A 22,874-nucleotide genomic window follows, 5' to 3' on the forward strand; every position below is an offset into this window, starting at 1 on the left:
CTTTATAAATAGGTACCACTATTAAAGGCCCAGATTGTTATATATATGTGTGTGTGTGTGTGTGTACAGTTGTATATTTTATTAGTTCATTGATAATCTGTTCAGTCAAGAAACACAATTACTTTCTGTTGTAATGTTTCATTTGTAGCTTTGACATTGTTGTCACTCTTATAAGGAATCAGTCTAAAATAGCTATACATGCTTCTTTGTTAAGATTTTGCATTTTACGGGTTTCCTTTTTATGTTTATTACTGATGTTGTTGGGACTGATTTATGCAATGCTTGGATGGACTATGCAGCTGATGACTGTGTGGCATCCAAAACCACATCAAAGTTGGAAGCCTTGTGTCAACCAGAGAATTTCTGCAGCAGGTTTGATTTGCATTCTTACCATGATATTTTAATCTAACAAAGTTTTATTTAATGCAATGGCTATAAAAGTTTCAAACTTGCATACTTTATATGATTGTATTGTTGTTTTGAATTTTTTTTTTCCTTTGAACTCTAGTTTCTGAGACCATGCATTATTCTGTGTTCAGCTGTTGCTTCATCCATAATCAACCATGTAAATTTCAATTGCACTTCACACTTGTATTACCTTTCCAATGCCACCAGGTATAGGTCCAAAGGTGTCAGATTATCCTTCAGCTTCAAAATCATTATTTGTGCTCCTTCAAAGATACCTGTGCTATGCTCCTACCAAAGCCATGAAAACAAGCATAAGGGGCTCTCATTACTTTTTTTGCTTGTTATTTTTCATAAACTTTCCATTCCAAACTGGCAGTGACTTTCTTGACTGAATTAGGAAGCACCTATTGCACAATGAGTAGAGAAAAGAGTAGGGTCCAGAGATCCCTAGCTGGCCCAACAACGACTGGGAATGTGGTTGCCTTATTCATTTTGCACAAACAACAGCAGTTGGGCTAGAGGAAGCCCTATTGCTTCAACTGGTCAATGATGAGGATTTTCCACTAAAGTTGCATCCCATGCGAAAACCCCTCTTTGGAAGAGACATTGATTCCATATCCCAGGAACTGGGAATTTTTTGCTCTCCTTACCATACATCACCCAAAACAATGACTTAATACTGAACCTTTTGTACATGTTGACCTTCCATTTGATAGTGTCTTCTTTGATCCTGCCCACCACATCTCATAAAGTAATAACCTTCACCACTGCCTGTGATTCTGAATGCTGAAAGTTCTGAATAAAATCAGGAAGCTAAAGGATACCACTCACAGTCCTTGTCATCGAATCTCACTACCAGGCACCTTATCACTTATTACACTGAGAAGTTTGGGAAATGGTCCTTCAAGGGGCTATCCCTGCACAAAATGACAGAAATGGAGGTTTTCACACAACAATATTATGGAAGAAGAAAGAATCCATGGCAGTTAAAGTAGCTTCTACATTCTACTATAGCATTAGATATAGTAGGAAGATCTAGGGCAGCATTAGAAATATAACAGCGTTGCCAGCTCCTTCTCTAAGGAACCCATTACTTTTTGATGGACAATAAAAAATAATATTAATAGCACCTAGGGAAAAGGCATACCAAAATACATAAGGCATATATAAAGCATGCCAAAGTGCAATGATAAGAAGAGAGGAACAAAAAACCAACATCCTCCCCTTTACTGTTTATTTAGTATATGATAGACATTGGCATCTCATCCAGTGGTGGAGCAACCTTAGGTCTAGGGTGAGCAAATGTCCCATCTGAAAGTTTCAAAACTGACAAAACTTATTTCTTAAGAAGATATTTGAACTTGTTCCCACTCAATTTCAAAAGTTTTTCATAGTTACCACTAAGCTACACTAGGGAGATTTGTGGTTCTTTGCCCTACTTGAAATAAATTTTAAAATCTTGTTCCCAAACCCCCCCACCCCACACATACACATACACATACACAAGCAAAAAAAAAATTCTGGCTTCGCCACTGATCCATCTATGAATCTCTTACGTTAAAAAGTGCAGAGTGCAAAGTATCAAATATTTGAGTGTTCGATCCATTAGTTCCATGTTTGTCAAAAGCTCTCGGGTTTCTCTCTTTCTAAATAGTCCAAAAAACACAAAATGCTTTAGCTTTCCAAGCTTTCTCATGTTTTCCCTTATAAAAGACCCCTTCCAACCAAGGAGGGCCTCATGAATTGTAGAAGGCAGCACCCATGTAATGCCAAAGGATAAAACAAGGTGCCCTAAAACACTAGCCTTTGTGCAGTGAAAAAGAGTTGATTCCATTGCATCTTTGTATAAATAGCACCTATTCATCAAATTCCATTATCTCCTTTGCAGCTAGTTAGGAATCTAACTCCTTCTCCAAGTGGCCTCCCAAATAGAGAAGCCTACCCTCGTCGGTACCCAGGAATTCCAAACTACATCCATAGGAAAAGGCTCTTTCCCCTATGGCATCAAAGAAGAATAGAAGGCTTTGACTGTGAACTGTCCACTCTTTGGTCTCAACCTACCCTTTGCACCGCTGACCACTTTTTCAGCCTGCAACCTTGAAAGAAATGTCTTAACCCTTTACAACTTCAATAATCGGGCTTACCACGATCATCTTTCTGCTATTGCGATGAGAGAGAGTGAGCGAGAGGGCGATTGTGAAGAGAGAGAAAATAGAGCGGAGAACCGGAGTGGAATCAAAGGTGTTCGAGATTGAAGTAGAGGAGAGAAAGGGAAAACCTCAAGCCATTATTGTGGAAAGAAAGAGAGGGATCTCTTCCTGGGTACGGTTGGGACCGGTGAGCTTAGGGATTTTTCTGGAAAGTTTGAACCAGTACATCAAAGAAGAGAAAGCTGGAAAATAGGAAAGAGGATGGAAGGAAAATGGGAGATCTTACTCCCTGGTGCGAGATGTGAATAGAGCAGGGTGCTTTCTCCGGTTAAGGGTTGTGGATTTGGAGATGAAGAGGTACAGTATATTCATCCTGAAAGCCAGAGGAGAAAGGGGGGGTTGGTTCTCTATGGCGGAGATGCTATGAAATATGGGAGTAGCCACTGGTAGGAAGGAAAACAAGCAGGAAGAGATGGCCCCGGTGAAACCTACTCTGGAAAGGTCTTATGTGGAAGTGGTGAAAATGCCGAGGAGCAAAGGCAGAAATATAGTCAGGGTGGAGGTAAGAGGGGAGGAAATTAGCATAAACTTGAATAAATTGGAACATTGCCTTGTTGGATCTTGAAACCTTAGTTCAGCAAGAGGAGAGGACTTGGAGAAATTGGGGTTTTTAATGGAAAACTCTTGGGGGCTGAAAGGTAAACTAGGGTTGGCAAGGATGGAAAAGGGCAGGATACTGTTGGAATTTGAATCTTTGGGCGAAGCTAAACGAGTTCTCACTTCTGGGAAGAGATCGTTTGGAGGGATTCAGTTGCGGTTGGAGCAATGGAGCCCTAGGACTGGATGTTTGGTTGAAAGTGAGAAAAGAAGCGAGGCTTGGGTGAAAATTGTAGGGTTACCAATCTCGCTATGGGACTTGATCATTTTGAGAAGGGTGGGGGAGGAGTGTGGTGGCTTCTTAGCAATCGACCCCCAAACGGAGAAATTGGAGGAGCTTTAGTGGGCTCGAATTTTGGTGAAGACGAACGGCGAAGAATTACCTAATGTGCTGGAGATCGGGATCGAGGAGGTTTGTTACTTCCTTTCTCTCTGGTGGGAGATTAGGCCGTATTTGAGAAAGGTCTTGGGTGACAGTCGAGGGACGACTGGTCGACCAAGAGGAGAGGTTGGGGGTGAGGCTATTGCACGCGTTGGCCCGCGCGTGGTGGAACAGAAGAAAGACGCGAGGCTCGAGGTTCTGCATTAGTCAGCAGACGGGACGGGTGGGCAGGTGAGTGGGTCGGGGCATAAAAAGAACCCAAGTCGGAACCAAGTTGGGTCGGTGGCCCGGCATTCTATTGATCCTTTGGCGAACGGGCGTTCTCCTTTAGGCCCATCTGTGGGCTCAAAAGGCTCTAAGTTGGCTGGTGGGCTCTTTTTGCTAGGCCCATTAGCGGACTTAAAATTAAAAGGGGCTGCAGCAGACAAGGCTGGGCCATCGTCCTCCAAGGCTGCGTGGTGGGTTGATGAAGTGGAGAGTATTTCGACACTTGGGCTAGTTGGCTTGGAAGGGGACTCAAGCCCAGGCCCTTCCCAGAGCCATCTTCTGGACAGAGCCCAATTTGGTAAGGCTCGCCCCTCGGCGTGGCATGGTCTGAGAAGCTGGAGCAACCCAGAGGCAGAGTTTCTTCAACTCTGGGAGATGGAAGTCTTGAGGAAGTAGCAAATAGAAGATCAACAAACAGCGATAGACCATGCATTAGTTGAAGAAGCTATGAGGTTGTTCTGGCTTCTTGGGGAAAAAAGGATTCTGGGTCTTCTCCTTCTCCTTCTTTTTCTTTTGGTCGGACTCCAGTGGGGGAGTATTACGATCATTCTGGGGCATTAAGGGAGGAAATTCAGGGAGAGAGTCCGTTGCGTATGATCACCGCAGATGGGGCTACAGAGGATGCAACCACTGCCTACTAGGATCTGATAGAGGTAAATAGTGACCACAATAAGGAAAGGGGATTGGAGTGGAGCTTAGCTCAGTCTGAGCCTTAAGAAGTTAGGGGTTGGGTGGAGAATAGGTGGGAGGAAAGCAGTCTGGCAAGATTTAGCCATTTTTTGGGCTTCTCGACAAAGGGATTGGAAAAGGAGATTCTAGATTTCTTGGTCAAAATTAGAAAAAGACGGAAGAGGATTCATAGTAAAGGTTTATTGGAGAAATCAAAATTTGAAAGGGAGCTAAAGAGGCTAGAGTGCTCAATTAACTATGAGGGAGGGAAAAAGCAGAAATGCCCCTTGCAGGGCAGAGAGTGTCAGCTTTCAGAAGTCCAATGAAGCTCAAATTGTTGAGTTGGAATGTGCGAGGAGCAAATGGCAGCTCTAAAAGGAAAATAATAAAGGCCTTCATAAGAAAGCAGAAGGTAGATTTATTGTGTATTCAGGAAACAAAATTTCAATCAATGACTGAGGGTATGGTGAGGAGTTTAGGAATGGGGAGATTTTTAGATTGGAGGGCTTTGGATGCTTCTGGCTTTGCGGGAGGTATCTTGATCTATTGGGACAAAAGGTCTTTGGAAATTCTGGATTGGGAGGTGGGCCAACTTTCAATCTCTTGTAGATTTAGGAATGTGGAAGATGGCTTTGTCTGGGTGTTCACGGGAGTTTATGGTCCGATCACTAAAGAAGAAAGGGAATGCTTGTGGGAGGAGCTTGGGGCAATTAGAGGAATCTGGGAAGAACCCTGGTGTTTAGGGGGTGACTTCAATATCATTATATTTCAAAGGGAAAGGAGTAGACAAGGGAGGTTAACAACAACGATGAGGAGATTTGCTTAGATAATTGATGAATTAAGGCTAGTTGATCTTCCTTTGCAAGGGGGATTGTTCACTTGGAGCGGGGGTCATAATAACCAATCTTGGACTAGACTGGACAGATTTCTTGTGACTCCCAGTTGGCTTGTTCAGTTTAGCGGAGTCCTCCAGAGCAGGCTGCCTAGGCCTATCTCTGATCACTTTCCTATTTTGCTAGAGGGTGTTGGTTTAAGAAGAGGACCCTCCCCCTTCAGATTTGAAAACATGTGGTTTAAAGTAGAGGGTTTTAAAGATCTCCTACGGAGTTGGTGGCAAGGGATTGTGGTTAGAGGTAGTGCCAGCTTTAGGTTGGCTGCAAAGTTGAAGGAGCTTAAACAAAATATAAAGTCTTGGAATAGGGATGTTTTTGGGAGGCTGGAATGCAATAAAATTTCAGCTCTTCAACAAGTGGATTTTTGGGAAATGGTGGAAAGCGAGAGAAACCTATCAGAGGAGGAAACATAATTAAAAAAGGAAGCAAAGGAAAATTACAAAAAGTGGGTGTTATGGGAAGAAGTCCATTGGAGATAGCTTTCAAGGGAATTATGGTTAAGGGAAGGGGACAGAAATATGGGTTTTTTCCATCGTATGGTAAATGCACATCGTAGAAATAATTCCCTAGACAAAATTAAGATAAATAGGGTGTGGCTGTCAGAGGAGCAAGATGTGAGGGAAGGGGTAGCTAACGCCTATCAACAAATGCTATCAGAAAATTCAGATTGGAAGGCTGCAGTTAGATCACCTAAGCCTTCAAGAAGCTGAGAACTTGGAGATTCCCTTCTCTGAGGAAGAAGTCCACTCTGCTTTGATGGAAATGAATGACGACAAAGCCTCGGGCCCGGACGGATTCACAATGGCTTTTTGGCAAAACTATTGGGACTTTGTGAAGGAGGAAGTCATGGAAATGTTTAAGGAGCTCCATGATCAAAGCTCGTTTCTCAAGAGCCTCAATACCACGTTTCTGGTTCTAATACCAAAGAAAGGAGGGGCTGAGGACCTTGGGGATTTTAGACCTATAAGCTTGTTGAGGGGGCTGTATAAATTGATGGATAAGGTGTTAGCTAATAGGCTCAAGAAAGTGATAGGAAAAGTGGTCTCCCCTGATCAGAATGCTTTTGTGATGGGTAGACAGATTTTGGATGCCTCCCTAATAGCAATCGAGGTGATTGATTCATGACAGAAAAGAAAATAGAAAAGGCTTATATGTAAATTGGATATCGAAAAAGCTTATGACGGCATTAACTGACAGTTTTTAATGAAGGTCATGCAAAAGATGAGATTTGGGTCAAAGTGGTTGGGATGGATGTGGAGATGCATCTTTATAGCTAAATTTTCTGTTTTGGTTAATGGGGTGCCAGCAGGCTTCTTTTCGAGTACCAAGGGGGTTCGTCAAGGAAACCCTCTATCTCCTTACCTCTTTGTTATGGGAATGGAAGTGCTGGGTGCTCTCATTAGGAGGGCTGTTGAAGGGGGCTTTCTCTCAAGGTGCAGAATCCGGGGAAGAAGAAGGACGGAATTGAATATTTCTCACCTGTTTTTTGTTGATGATACAGTTGTTTTCTATGAGGCAAAGAAAGAGCACCTAACTCACTTGAGTTGGACACTATTTTGGTTTGAAGCCGCGTCAGGATTAAGGATCAATTTGGCCAAAAGTGAAATCATTCCAGTTGGTGAGGTGGAAGAGGTTGATGTTTGGCAATGGAGTTAGGGTGTAGGGTGGGTTCTTTGCCTTCGTCTTATCTGGGACTGCCTTTAGGGGCTCCTAACAAGGCTATCTCTGTGTGGGATGGGGTGGAAGAGAGAGTGAGGAGGAGACTTGCGCTTTGGAAACGACAATATATTTCCAAAGGCGGGAGAATCACCCTCATAAAGAGCACGATGACTAGTATGCCCATTTATCAAATGTCCCTCTTTCGAATGCCTAAGGTAGTAGCAAGAAGATTAGAAAAATTACAAAGAGACTTCCTTTGGGGAGGGGGAAACTTGGAGAGGAAAGCCCACTTAGTTAATTGGGAGGTGGTTTGTGCGGATAAGGAGAAGGGTGGGCTAGGCTTAAGGAAGCTAGCTCTTTTGAATAAGGCCTTGCTTGGAAAATGGGTATGGAGATTTGCATGTGACAAGGAAAATCTTTGGAAGAAGGTGATTTCGGTGAAATATGGGCAAGGGGGCCTTGGTTGGAGGACAAATAAGGCTAATGGGACGTTTGGAAGGAGATTCTGAAGGAATCAGATTAGTGTTGGGAAAATATAGTGTTCACAGTTGGAAATGGCACTAAAATCAGATTCTGGACTGACCATTGGTGCGGCCTTACAGCGCTGTTCCAAAGTTTTCCACAATTATTTGCCATGGCTGCCCATAGGAACGCTATGGTGAAGGAAGTTTGGGACCAGAATTTTGGTCAGGGAGGATGGAATCTAAGATTCTTTAGAGCTTTTAATGATTGGGAGTTGGATTTGGTAGGAAATTTGCTTAATGTCTTGAGGGGTTACAAGCTTACTTTGGAGGATGACTCAGTCTCTTGGAAGGGTGGAAGAAACGGGCAGTTTGGAGTTAAGGAAGCTTACAGCTTGCTGGTTAATCCCAATGACACCTCCTTCCCGAAGAATTGCATATGGGTGGATAGGGTTCCAACTAAAGTCGCTTTCTTTGCTTGGGAGGCTATGTGGGGGAAGGTTCTTACCTTAGATAGGCTCCAAAAAAGAGGGTGACAACTCCCTAATCGTTGTTTTTTGTGTGGTTGTGAAGAAGAAACTGTAAACCATATTCTTATACACTGTATAGTGGTCAGAGTTCTTTGGGAAATTGTCATAGTTTTGTTTGGTGTCCAGTGGGTTTTCCCAGAAACTGTAAAGGAGGTGTTAATTAGCTGGAGGGGCCCTTTTGTGGGAAAAAAAAGGAAAAAGATTTGGAAATCCATATCGTTATGCATTTTTTAGACGGTTTGGAAGGAGAGGAATAGGCTAGCCTTTAGGGGGGGGGGGGGGGGGGGGGGGGGGGGGGGGGGGGGGGGGGGGGGGGGGGGGGGGGGGGGGCGGGGGTCTTTAGCAATTCAGAAACTCACAAATTCTTTTGTTTGTAATTTATGGAGTTGGGCTAGACTGTATATTGGAGATGAGTCGTTTTCTCTTTTAGGCTTTTTGGAGTGGTTAGCATCCACTTAAGGGCTGGTGAGGTTTCTTGGTTTCTTAGCTTGTTTTTTAGGGTTTAGCTACCTTGTATACCCCCTGTATGCTATGTGGCTGTTTGCCTTTTGTTAATATATTCTTGGCTTATTTATAAAAAAAAACTTCAATAATGGAAATTGTCTAAAAATACATCAGTGTCCATTTTCATCTACTTGTTCCCAAATGTCTGTCATTGAGCATTCTTTGACAATGCAATGACGTGCAGGGAAAAAAAAAAATACTTAGAGGAGACTTACCATATCATATATCCTTCTAAAACCTTACTCTCCTTCCATCTTCTATAGCAAAATAGGTTCTACCTTTGAAGATGTCCCACCCTTTCGGGATTGCTTTCCAAATCCCTGCCCCAAACCCATCCCTTCATAAAAGTTCCAACATTCCTCTTTGACCCCAAACTTCCAATAATTACTTACCTCCATGAAGACTTATTCTCTTAAAAAAAATCTCTAATTCCATTTGCCAAGGAGCATTTTGTTAAGGATAAGGAGATCTCTAATGCTAAGAACCATTTGATGCTTTTTCGTGTAAGCAATTGACTAATTCTCCAAGTGATGCTTTTCACAAGAGCATCTACTCTCTATAAGGAATCTCTTTAAGATTTTCAAGCCTTAAGCTCATCTTCCTTGGGATGACAAACAATATTACAAAATAAATTGGCAAGCTAGAGAAGGTGTTTCTGATCCATGTTAAACCCCTGCCCTTTGATACATAGTCTTTTTCATAGAGCAAGCCTTTTTTGAAATTTTTCCTTATCACACCCCAAAATGATGTTGATTTATAAAGGGCATGGGTGCCTGAAGTTACAAATAAGTGGAAGGAAGAACTCCCACTTTATAGCCCAACACAATAGCGAAGTTCTCCACATTATCTATCTTCCAAACTAGAATTAGCTCTCTCTTCTCCATTTTTATTTTTGGTTTAAAATTAGCTTCAACTTAGATTGTATCAATTGACCTTGGAAACCCTCACAAAGATGGGAGTATCATTATCAAAGAGAAGATTTGACTCTTCCACGCCTTTGTCGGCCCTTCCTCCTATAAGAATACCCATATCTCTTTATTCCTTATGCCCAAATCAAGTTAGGTGCATGTAAAACTTTCCTAGACTTTTCTAAATCCTACGTGCGGTAGAAACAAATATAGTTTTAAATAAAACAAATTTAGATATATGTGCTAGAAAACATTACCTTCGACTTAGACTTTCCCAAATCGAATGCTTTTAATGAAGAGTATATTTGCAGTCGCAGGAAGTCTTGTAGACCCACGATCTTTCGCTCAATGACTTTTCTTGGATCTTGGCACTCAACTAGGGGTGGAAGGGAGGATAAAGGCTATGACTCTCTCATTCTTTGGAGGTGGAGGACAAAACTATGGAAACCCTAACCTTTAGGGGGTATTTGTAAGGTTCTTAACTGGATTTAAGTAACTTAAGCCTACTATAGGCTTGGGTCACTTATTCTAGCCCAAAATGGGTCCTAATTGATTAATTAATTTAATATGACCTACTAATTAATCAATTAGTCCAATCTAAAGAGTTTGTTCACCGACCCCAATGCAACCTTATATAATTACCAAAATGCCCTTATGCACAAAATTGAACCTAGAGCAAATCCAACCCTCATAGACCATGCCAACAAGGCACATGAGCTCGAATAGGGACCACTGGGATAGATAGGACAATATTGGCTCCCTCAGAATCCAATTCAAAAGTTGATTCAATATCTTACTATAGAGAATCGACTACACTCCGATACCTTATGTAAATAACAACGAGACACTATGTGCTTAGGTCCGTGACCTACTATTCATTGCATTTAGTCTCCCCATGAATTGGTATCCATAGTCTAATAAGGTGAAAATTATCAACCTTTCAAAATTACCTCTATTATCCTTGAGTTACATATCCTTCTATTGTATGTTCAACTGATCTTAACTCTCCAAGAGCCTATGTTAAGTTCTACTTGAAGAATTATTACGACCATATTTTACATGAACACACCTCTTTAGAATCACCCAAGGAGACACTCTATCCCAATCCTATGAGATATCATGGTGTCTCTATTAGAATAACTATTGCTACTGACTTCCATTAACAGTGACTCAATCCATAAGGAATATATGATTAATTTACAATCCCACTTGTAGGTTAAAACCACTGCTAACTTTAGCACAAACTCAATATTCTCTCAATGTTAAGAGACAACACAATGAAACAACTTGGTGAAGTTATGGTGACTTGATAGCCTTATGTCATGAGTCCTTGTAGGTCTTATCTAATGTATAACCATACACACTAGTGCATTTACCATGAAAAAACCATCCTGATGACTAAGACCAACCATCCTTCCAAGGAGGAGGTGGTACACTACAACCTCTAAAGAGTTGTCTAAGCCCACGAACCACTATGAACAAGTCATCTACTTACAAGGAACCTGGGACTTAGATCTTCTATATTACTCCTAATGCACTCAAGTTACATATAATGCAAAAGATGCAGGTCAAAATGCTTACAAGGTACAATACATGGAATTAGGATAGATGAAAGTGAATTGGAAATTTATTAATAAATAATAAAAGCCAAAAATTTATTACATCATGTTATGTTTTTTAGGGCTCTATCTTAACACCTTTGACATTGAATCGTAAAAGAAGTCCGGAAATATTGAGTGTGTGCATGTATCGCTAAGTTCGGAAAATATTATAGTTCTTATGAATGGAAGAAAATGAAGCAAGTTGTTGATTGTGATGGTCTAAAATGATTCAATCATGATATTTTTTGGTGTGAACATATATTGTAAGGAGGGACAAGTTGTATGGTCCATTGAGTGTGTGCGTGTATAGCTAAGTTCAGAAAAATTTCTTCTACTTTTTTTTCCCTGTTTTGTAGCATAGCTTACTGTAGCAATCTAGCAGTAGAATATTGATTGTAAAATCTCATGAACTATTGTCAGGAAATTTTATTCAGGGGTTGCTTTGGAATGTCTGATTACAATTCTTTAATACAATAATGTTAATAGTTGTATTTATGTTCTTTACTACAATGGTTTCGTTAATTTGAGGAGCTAATTTTTTTTCTTTTCTTTTCTTGGATGCTTCAACACTTCTCAGAGTTACCAAAGTCTAATGGTTACTTTATTATTGAAGCAAATGGTGGGTTGAACCAACAGCGCTTATCGGTAGGTTTAATTCCAATAAAATTGTTTCTCTAACTTTAAACATTAGGAAATAGATTGACTTTTTTCTTATTAGTGTGCATATATATGTGCGTGTTCTTATTTTTCATCTAATTTTTCTCAATTCTGTATCATATCCTTCATATATTTAATTTTTTATGGATTATCATACTGCTCTGACCAGATTGCATGAAATTATACTGATGACACATGGGCAGTTGCTACAAATTTGGAACTTTGAAATTTGACCAACCTATATTGAAATGCCGAAACTCTTGCATATATGATAAAATTGCAATTACTCACACTACTATTTGGCTGTAACAAGCTAAAGACATGCACATTCACTCATAAATGGTTCAATCTCATAGTATCGTAAGCATTGTTTAAGAAAATTTCTGTTAATTGTGTAAATTTGTTTCTGTTATATCATTCATCTTTCAGCATTTGCTAATCCATGCCCAATATGTAAGAGTTACTCATTGGACACCCTGGGGGAACAGTATTTAGGTCTTTCCTGGATAGGCTAGGATTGGGTTTGCTACTGAAGCTGAAATTCTTCTTGAAGACCTCAAAGGTTTTCATGCTTCTAGGAACCTGAAACCTCATAGTGGAAGGGGTTTTAGCAGCAGTTATTCCTGTGTGACTAGGAATATTAGAGGTTCCTGATATTAGGTCCATTTGAAGAGGAGGTTTGTTCACATTTGTGGACACATGACAGTATCTTGTTTCCCACATCACCAAATCCACCGCCCCCACCCAACAAGGAGTATAGATATTGGGTTTTTCATCTTAGTAGGAATAATTTGACCAGCAAAAAGAAACAATGACCTGTCATTGTGTGTGCTAATGCATTCAAATTTTGACAATTTGTTTACCTGTTGAATTGACATATTCACATATATTTCAAGCAAGCATTTTGGACACAACCAAATTTGTTGAGAGTTTTGTTGTTTCCATGTCTTTTCTCCTCTTTTGCTAATACTTTGACATGAAAGGTAGATATTCAATGGAATTATATTTTTTGGGATGATCTTCTTTAGGCACCATGTTTTGGTAACTTGTTTCCTTTGTGTATCTAGTGAGATCATCTGAGAATCTGAACCTAGCTGTGCTGGTCGACTGTAGAAAATATTTTGCATGTTCAGGAGGAGTGCTGATAGTTTGATTAGTAATTAAGTTTGTCTTCTTTCTTTATCGCTGCATTTATATGTATATATAGCAAAGGTTTATTGGATGTGTGCTGATCAACAGTCTAGCAACCCTCTTTTTCCTTTTCTTTTCATCTTTTTCATTCTTTTATCTTTAGCCAAACAATTTGCAGAACAGAATAGTGTGTGCTGTGCTTCATATGAATTTTTTTTAACAATTTATTCTCATTGACAGATATGTGATGCAGTGGCAGTGGCAGGATTATTGAATGCTACTCTTGTAATTCCAATGTTTCATTTAAATAGTGTTTGGAGAGACTCCAGGTGAAAGTTGTTTGATATTTATAGGTTCTCTTGTAAACACTTAGCATGTTTGTGATATTTCCCAATGTCATCATCAAGGGTGTGATTATTATTAAGCAATAAGTTTTCCTAATGATTCATGCTAATTCCATGTGATTCTACTTGTCATGCCAATAGCTAATTACTGTCAAGTTGTGACTGCTGTTGTACACAAATGTGGTTTGTTTGAGGTGGGGTTAAATAAAACGATGATTTTTGTTTCTTTTGAAGTGTCAAACAGATTTTGTTATACTATAGGGTGGTTTTGGAACTAGAGCACAGACTTAGCTGATGTCTCAGTATAAACCAGAAAGGCAAATGCCAAAATAGATGTTCATTTGGATTGTTTCCTGCATAGGCAGAAGTTGAATTTCAATCAACAAAGTTTGGTTAGACTTTGCAGACAACTTTGAATTTAGTTTAAAATATGCTCACGCTTTGCAATTTTTCTTCTTTCTGCTTTATTATTCTGGTAGTTTGATTCATTTAAAAAATAATTATTATCTAAATGATGTAGAATTGGCTACTGAATGTCAACATGTAATGAACTTTTGCTGAAATGGGCTCTGTACATAAGTATTGCATTGATAACAAGAGAATTTTTACTGATTGTGTTACAAGATTGGGCAAAATAACTCCTGATGTACAAGAAGTTTTCAGTGTGGCAAGTCAAAAGAGTGGCCGAAGTTGGAAGGATCCTCAATCTGCAGGTGTGGAACTCTAGATGGTTTTGGTCTTTGGTGGGTCAGGCATTAGTGCCCCCATGAGGACCTCTCCTCTGAGGCACAAGCTGTGCACTATGAGCCCAAGGAGATTGGGCTTCCTCTAGCCTTGTCTAAGGTCAGAATCATGGAAAATAGTTAAGCTTTTTGGAGGTTCATTGGCATTAGAGGTTGAGAGCCACTCCGTTAAAAGGAAAAAAAATACGAAATTTGTCCACAAATAGATAATGCTCATCAAGGACAAACTTCATCAAATTTGAAAATTGGGGAAGTTTGGATTGATAGTGAGGAAGATCTTGTTTCAGGAGCCACCAAGGAAGGGCATAGGAATGGGCTAGAAAAGATAAGACTCCTAGTTTGGATGATGGTGAAGAAGAGTTGAAAGATATTTAGGCCTATTATCTAGGTAGGAAGTGTGTGAAAATTGCTTGTCAAGGTTCTTCCTCATGGAACTGGGAAGGTTATTGGTAAAGTAACTTCAGAATCCAGAAGTGTGTTGTGGAAAGCAGAAAGTTTTGGATATGGCGTTAATGTCAGACTAGGTTGTTGGTTTATTGTTGAGAAGTGACTTTCTAGGACTAGTTTGCTAATTGCATCATAAAAAAAGGAGTATGATCATGTTAATTGAGATTTCCTTTTGGACCCATTTTCTTGTGTGTGTTTGGTGAAAGGTAAATTAGTTGGATCAAGGTCTATATCTCTTAGGCACAATACTTTAATATTCTGTATCTTTGGTAGCTCCAGGTCATTGTAGTGAAGATTAAAAATTCTGTGGAAGCAGTGTTGGTTCAAGGTTTTGTAATGGAGTTGAGGAGTTAGGAAGCGTGTTGCATTTCTCATCTTCCTTTTTATAATGACTCTTCTGTGGAGCAAATTAGAGTTAACTTAGGTGGTGTTTGATAAAATAAAAATTATGTGCTGAAAAATCTTAGTGTTGAATTATAAGTAATAAATTAATAGTAATGAAAATTTTTGGATATTATCCTAGATTTAAGTGCTGAATGTAATTTAACCATTTAATATTAAAAATAGCTGAAGTACTGATGGAAAAAAAAAAAAAAATTAGCTGAAGTCTAAATATGATTTCTTTTTACAAATTTAATCTTATACTTATCATATGACATTTTAGAAAATTTAAGCATTGTGAATAGTGCCTCGTGAAAGTAAAATATATTGTTTAAGTAAAATGATTAAATCTTTATTTAATAATTAATATAATTACACATGTTATGGTTAAGATTATAAAAAATATTGTAATATTTTATTCTACAAAAATTTAATGACTATTTTTTAACCATTATTTATTTTTGATAAATCTTTAAAAATTTTCTTGATAGTTACCTTTTGCCACTAAGGAAAAAAATTGATGTTAAACCTTTATTCAATTCTTTGTCTTAATTTAAAAATTTTAATTATAAGAATAAAATTAATTAAATTAAATTCTTATTTGTAATAATATTTTTATTTTATATAATAAAGACTTTATTTTTTAAAAAAATTAATTTTAATTTCAAAAAAAGATTTAGCATACTTCTCATAAATCAACCACTTTTGTTACTATGTTTTTATTTTTTATCTTAATTAAATTAATTATAAATAATATATGAATTATATATAGATTTATAATTAAGCATAATTTAATGATACTCTATAAATAGTAAATAATAATAAAAAAGGGTGAATCATTTAATTTGCTTTATTATAATATTTTTTATTTAATAAAAAGTATTTTGAGTACATTGAGATCTCAAGAAATACTAGGAAAAGGGAAAAAATATTAAGGAAAATCATTTTCCTAAAAGAAATGAGATAGAAAAAAATAAGAAAAAAAATACTATAGAAAATTTTAAAATATGTTCATAAAAACAATAAGGAAAGTTTAAGAAAGTGCATTTGTTAACAATTTAAATTTATTTCTTAAAATTTTTATGGATAACAAAATAACACAAGTTTATTCATCATTTTCTTTGCTTCTATTTTTTCTTTCTATTTATTGTTTCAATTTTTTGGTAACTAAATATAGAATTTTTGAAGTAATATATAATAAGATTATGAATAAAAATAAATTTTAGAGTAAAAATTGAAATAAAAACAGTGAATTATTTAATTTGCTTTATCATAATATATATATATATATGTTAACAAAAACCATTTAGAGTATGTTGGGATCTCAAGAAATGGTAGGAAAAGGGAATTCAATATACTTCTCATAAATCAACCACTTTTGTTACTATGTCTTTTTTATCTTAATTAATTTAATTATAAATAGTAAATGAATTATATGTAGATTAATAATTAAGCATAATTTAACTATGCTCTAAAAATAACTCATAAATAGGAAATATTAATAAAAAACAGTGAACTATTTAATTTGCTTCTTTATTATAATATTTTTTCTCTTTTTTTTTTTTTTCTATTTTTTTGATAAATAAATATAGTATTTTTAAAATAATATATAATAAGAAAATCAATAAAAATAAATTGTAGAGTAATAATTGCAACAAAATAGAAAAATATCTTGTATGGATTTGTGATTTTCAGTTTTTCAGTAATCCTTTAATGAAAAATCAGTTCTTATAAATAAATTAAGTAGAGTTTATTTCAAATTCTTATTTTATTATATTAAATAACTAAAAACAAAAAATTTTATTTTAAAAGAAATTCTATTTTAATATAAATTAGTTAAAAATAGAATTTGATTTAATATAATTCCCAAACATCAACTAAAATAGGTTTTTTTTTTTTTTTTAGAATTTTATTCTATTTTTTACATGAAGGAACTAATAATAATGATAAAAAGATTTAAAATAAGATATATTTAAGTATAAAATTATTTGATAATAAAATTTTTATTTTATAAAAGGATAAATATGGAATAAAAAAGTTATATAATTCAAAATTTATGTGTTTTGCCAAAGTGATTGGCTAAGTCTCATTTGGTAAACAAATTCAGTGGTTTTTGTGTGGTGTTTGGTTTTAAGTGGTTTAAAATTTATGTTATAAAATATGCTTAAAAAGTGGGACCCATCGTCTTTTTTTTTTTTCCACTTATAATTGGTTAACTCTTTATCAAACACCCCCTTAGATTGTTTTGATATTATATATGCTCCATTTTAAAAGCTGTTTCTGGTTTGAAGGTCTACTTAGATAAGAGTACCTATATTCTCAAGGGAGTGTGACTGATATTTCTTCTTTGCCCCCGCCCTTCCTTTTTGTATGTGTGTGTGTGTGTTTCAAAGTAGGAAGGTTAGCTGAGCCTATCTGTCTTCCTAATGGTTCTTATTTCAAGCCAAAGGCAGGTTAGGATCTTATAGAGGTATGAGCTGAGATTAGCCACATTGGAAAAGTCAATGCCTCTCTAGAGTTGGTAGAGTTTCCTTAACCAAGAACACTTTATTGAGTTACCTAGTTAACTTAATGTTAATTCTTCTTTCATTGGCTTCTATGTGCAAAAGGTTGAAAAGACTTCATGAAAGACTTTTGTTATGTTTGTTTCTTAGGGAGAGTCTAATCTTAGAATTGAGATGTGTTGTGCCTTCTCCATGGGGGAAGGGGGATAAGGTGCCTTGCAGCTAGGTTTTGGTGGTTAGAAAGCTAAGCATTTGAAACAAGCTTTCACTGGTCAAATGGTTATGGAAGTATGTTGTTCTATGGGATTGCCTTGAAGGGTGGTAAGGAGTGAGCATGGGATTCAAAGAGAAGGATGGTGTTCTGCCTTGATGAGGGGTTCTCATGAAAAAGGCTTGTTGAGGGGCATTGGGGAGATGACTTTGTTGGCTTATATTCTTCATTCTAGGTAATAGCAAAGTGTAAGGTTCTAGCATCATGTATGGTAGTAGAAATCGCCCACTTAAAAGAATTTTCCTTATCCATTTTGCATTCCTACGGATAGAAAGGAATTGATAACTTTGTAGCTAGCTATTCCAGTTAATCGGAGGTAGGTGGGTATTGCAAGTACTATTTTATGCGAGAGTTTCATGTAGGAAACTGTAGATATTGGAAGACTACTGAGCAACAATTAATGATGTTTAGGCTAGATGGATTGCAGAAGATAGTATGAGATTGAGGGATTCAAACATGGGGGCATTTTCGATAAAGAACCTTTATTTCATTTGTTATGATTTTAATGGCTAAGCCAACTAACTAGCTACGAATTGTTGGAAATTGGCAACACTTTCTAAATTGTTATTTAGTTTTATTTTATCTGGATGGCCGTTTAGAAGAGAATTCTAACCTTGGACCATCTTAAGGTGACAAGGTGGATGTGATGTCCTACATTAGATAGGGGAGAAAGTTTTTGGCGCTATATATGTATAGGTTCTTTTTAACTTTGTAGACGCGTTTTAAAGTTGTGAGGGCCCCTTTAGACCCAGAGCAAACATATCTACATAGTTGGGCGCGAGTTGTTACAAATGGTATTGCAAGTACTATTTTATGCGAGAGTTTCATGTAGGAAACTGTAGATATTGGAAGACTACTGAGCAACAATTAATGATGTTTAGGCTAGATGGATTGCAGAAGATAGTATGAGATTGAGGGATTCAAACATGGGGGCATTTTCGATAAAGAACCTTTATTTCATTTGTTATGATTTTAATGGCCAAGCCAACTAACTAGCTACGAATTGTTGGAAATTGGCAACACTTTCTAAATTGTTATTTAGTTTTATTTTATCTGGATGGCCGTTTAGAAGAGAATTCTAACCTTGGACCATCTTAAGGTGACAAGGTGGATGTGATGTCCTACATTAGATAGGGGAGAAAGTTTTTGGCGCTATATATGTATAGGTTCTTTTTAACTTTGTAGACGCGTTTTAAAGTTGTGAGGGTCCCTTTAGACCCAGAGCAAACATATCTACATAGTTGGGCGCGAGTTGTTACAAATGGTATCAAAGTTGATCCCCGATCCTGATGTGAGAGTTTGTTTGGTCTCATGAGGGGTATTTGTCTATTTGGCTCCATAATCTTATGGGACACAACAAGGATGTTGTGTTTGCATGAGAAAGTGTTTGTGATGTCTCACATTAGATAAGGGAGAAAGTTCATGATGCTATATATGTATGGGCTCCTTTTAACTTTGTAGATGCGTTTTATAGCTATGAGGGTCCCTTTGGGCCTGGAGCAGACGATATTTACATGATTAGGTGCAGGTCATTACAGGTTGTGCTTGTGCAAGAGGAATGAGGAATTAGTGAACCATTTTTTCCACCGACCAGTTGCTTGGGAGTTATGGTCTATAGTCTTCTCTAGATTCCAAATTTCTTAGCTGCTCTCGTCTTTGTATTCTAGATTTCTTGTATTCTTTCTAAGTCTCTAATGATAGGCATTCAAGATCTATCAAGAATAGGTGACAGATGTATAGGACTATCCCTCTTGTACTTTGGCTTAGTGCATTTGGACGGATAGAATCATGAACTTGTAACTTGATTTTAAGTGATGGAGACAAGTTACAACCACCTAGAAAAGTATACCAAAGGTGTAGTCATAATTGTTAAAATCTTACAATAAACGATATGGCAATTCTTATCTTAAGTGTATTTTACAATACACACACAATACAATGATACAATAGTACACACCTTCAACTATTTCATAATTTTTAAGAAAATACAAATTTTTATTTTTATTTTTGTTAAAAGAATTATTATATTTATTCCCAAGCTTTATTGTTACTGTGAGTAGTTCCAAGGAGTCTTAATGTTATGTGTAAAGCTGGTAAGTCTTTTCTAAGGAAAACATGAAAAATTTTCCAACACTCAATGTTTTCTTGTTTTTGTGATGCCATTAGAACTTAGGTGTGAAGTCTATGGTATTGTGATATATGTCATCCATCTATCATTCCTCTTTCATTTTCCTGTTCTGCATCACCAAAAACTGTATTATCAATTTTAGAAAATATATTTTCTTCACACCTATCAAAAAGAAAAAAAAAATGGAAAATATATTTCTTCACAATATACCAATTATTCAGTTATTCAGGGTATCCTTTTTGGTTGACTATCTTTATTCTCTTAGTGGTTTATCTTCATAAGAAAATCATGCTTTAATGAGTAAAAAATATATTCTGGTTTCTTTCATTATTAAGCTGCAATATACTGGAAACAGTCGGTCATTTTTCTTTTCTTTTCAATGTATTGCAGCAAATTTGGGGACATATTTGATGAAGAATTCTTCATATACGCTCTCCGAAACAATGTGAATGTGATCAGAGAGCTCCCAGGAGATGTCCTTCAGCGTTTTGACAATAATATAAGCAACATTGTAAATTTGAGACTAAAAGCTTGGTCAAGTCCAACATACTATATTCAAAAGGTCCTTCCGAAGCTCCTGCAGAAGGGGTATGTGTTTATGCTTTAAATTATTGATATGGTTATGACTGAATAAGTGAAGACAGTGCAAAACCTTTCTTTGATCACTGTAATCTTTTTTTTGATCAGAAACGAAGAAGATTATATTAATTTAAGAACAAATACAAGGAGAGATAAAAGAGACTTTGATCACTGTAATCTCATCTCCTAATTTGAAGAGAGGGAGAGAGAGAGAGAGAGAGAGAGAGAGAGAGAGAGCAGATGGGATGTGTGTTTATTCTTTAAGTTATTGATATGGTTGTTATTGAGCCAGTTAATTTGAGATGTGATTTTCTTGCCATTGGTTTACTTCAACTTGCAGTTTGTTGAACCAAAATCTTGCAGATAATAAACCAATGTAAGTTTCACCTTTCTATGTTGACAATGAAAATTTCTTTTAGCCATCCTGAGCTTAGCATTTAGGCTTTGGATGCAGTACCAGATATAACTTGAAGATAGGCATCTCTATTTGCTTCTAATTTATGAACTAAAGCTTAGTGGCTGTAATTCCTTTTGGATGGAGCATGCAGTGAATTAGTATTTTATCAAACTCATGTTTAGCCCTCACATCCCCAAACGTGAACCTTCACCCAACACTCAAAATGAGATCTTTAAACTTCAAGTCATAGGTAAAGCTTTTTAGCGTCAAGAATACCTTTTGCTGAATCTGAAAAATGGTTTAAAGGGGTGAACTACATAGCCCAGCAGAGAATGTTCTATTTTGAAATTTAAACTATAAAATGAATATCAATTTAAGCTATAAAATGATAGACATTCACAGGGAATGCAGATGGAAACACTTGAGGGTGGGTGTGGTTTTTTCAAACTTCCAATTTGATTGGAATTTACGTTTATTTTGTGGTGTGACGCTGCATGTGAAAAGATGGTTGGGGAATGAAAGGAGGAAATAAATTATCAGAGTGGTGGCTCCAAGCAGTTAGCAGTGATGATAATCAGCAAACCATCTGAGGACATGGATGGTTTGTAGGGAAGACAGTTTGGCTGATATGTGGGAGAATCTGGATGCATGCCCAACATTCTTCTCATCGTAGAGGTTGGTTTTGGACATCTAGCATTCCAAGAAAATGTAAAGGGACAATTTTTTGTGGGCTCGTCCATGATGTTCAACTTTCAAATAGCTCTCTCTTCTTGATCAGATGATCAGAAATCTCATGCAGTTTTGATGTAGCATGGGATGTCAGGAAGAGATTGGGTAGGGTTCATGAGAAGATAAGTGGCACTGACCAGAGGAGAGGTAAGAGCTGTTGATCAAGTTTAGGAGAATGCCCTGAACTATTTTTGAGGTGGTAAGGGGCTCTGGTCTCCCGTTAGGTCTCAATAAGTTAGATGCAGGACTGATCCCAGTTCTAGAAGCCTTGGAGTCTCCTTTGATGGTTCTCGTAGTCCTTTTATTGTGGAGATGGATTGGCTTTAATAGGAGAAAAGGCCCATTAATTTTGCCAGGGGGGTTCCTGACCTTGACCGACAAGGCCTAATTTATTTTGGACAGGATTCGGATATCTTCCAAGTATTGGACCTTTAAACTCTATTGATACTGAGCTCGGGTTGCTGCTGCCCTTCTCCAAATTAGGTTTTTCCTGGTTTGTGTTTTAGATTTTGGTGGTGTGTGAAAAAATTTTGAAATCGTATAGCTTCTACCAAAAGTGCCTTGTTTTTCTCACTTATTTGGCTATGAAGGATAAATTTTGTTATGAGTTGTCAGTTTGTGGCAGACATTTGATTGGTAGGAGTTGTTAATCCCTAGTAGATGCTTCATATGCAAGGAGCCTACTGAGTTGGTGGTTCAACAGGTGCTTCTCTGGTTGGTGTTTAATTTGGACTGGACATGGGGATTTAGAGCTGAGCTGCCTCATGCCTTGTTTTGGTGTATTTAGAATGGAAAAAATTGGGGAGCTGTTGATTTTGGACTTGCAATGAAAGTTGAACCATGTTCTATTAAGGAAGCTTTTTCTTTGGGGAACTCTGGTAGCATGTTTAGAATGGTATCTTTTTTTGCTGATTTTCTAAATGTTCTTTTAGGTTTTGATTTTCACTTTCTTTTGATTTCTTGGGTATGCCTGGTGTGTACATGGCTCAGCTTTCTTTCCTTTTTTTGTTCAATAGAAGTTCTTTCTTTTCATTCAGGAATGTCATACATAGAATCAGAAGGCTTGCTTTTGTTATCTTTGTCCTGGATCTTTATGAAGGGTTTTATTTTTTGAATGTGATAAAATATTTAATGGTTTTCTCAGGAAAATATTGTGAAATATGTGCAGCTGATATCATATAACAAATAACAGTTCTCTGATCTTCATATTCCCTGGTGTAGGGCTGTACGTGTTGCACCTTTCTCCAACAGATTGGCTCATGCAGTTCCTTCTGATAGCCAGAGCCTGAGATGCTTGGCCAACTTTGAAGCACTGAGATTTTCAGATCCTATACGAATGCTTGCAGAGAACATGGTTGATCGGATGATTAAGAATAGCTCAGAAAGTGGGGGAAATATATTTCAGTGCATCTTCGGTTTGAAGAGGTAGCAGAGTCTGTTTCTTTGCTTCTTCAAGGCACAGTTCTTGAGTTCT

At 37.2% G+C, this 22,874-nt stretch overlaps 1 protein-coding gene across 1 annotated transcript in view; it reads left to right on the forward strand.

Moving 5' to 3' along the window:
- The window catches only part of LOC117907129 (O-fucosyltransferase 9), a 32,614-nt gene that overhangs the window by 3,243 nt on the left and 6,497 nt on the right, over window positions 1–22,874 (forward strand). Inside the window, 6 exon segments of the mRNA XM_034820522.1 lie at window positions 300–372; window positions 11,667–11,734; window positions 13,118–13,206; window positions 20,086–20,283; window positions 22,622–22,791; window positions 22,794–22,825. Coding sequence (XP_034676413.1) covers window positions 300–372; window positions 11,667–11,734; window positions 13,118–13,206; window positions 20,086–20,283; window positions 22,622–22,791; window positions 22,794–22,825 — 630 coding nt within the window.

Source organism: Vitis riparia, chromosome 18 (assembly GCF_004353265.1).
Source record: "Vitis riparia cultivar Riparia Gloire de Montpellier isolate 1030 chromosome 18, EGFV_Vit.rip_1.0, whole genome shotgun sequence".
In the NCBI taxonomy this organism is placed as follows: Eukaryota; Viridiplantae; Streptophyta; class Magnoliopsida; order Vitales; family Vitaceae; genus Vitis; species Vitis riparia.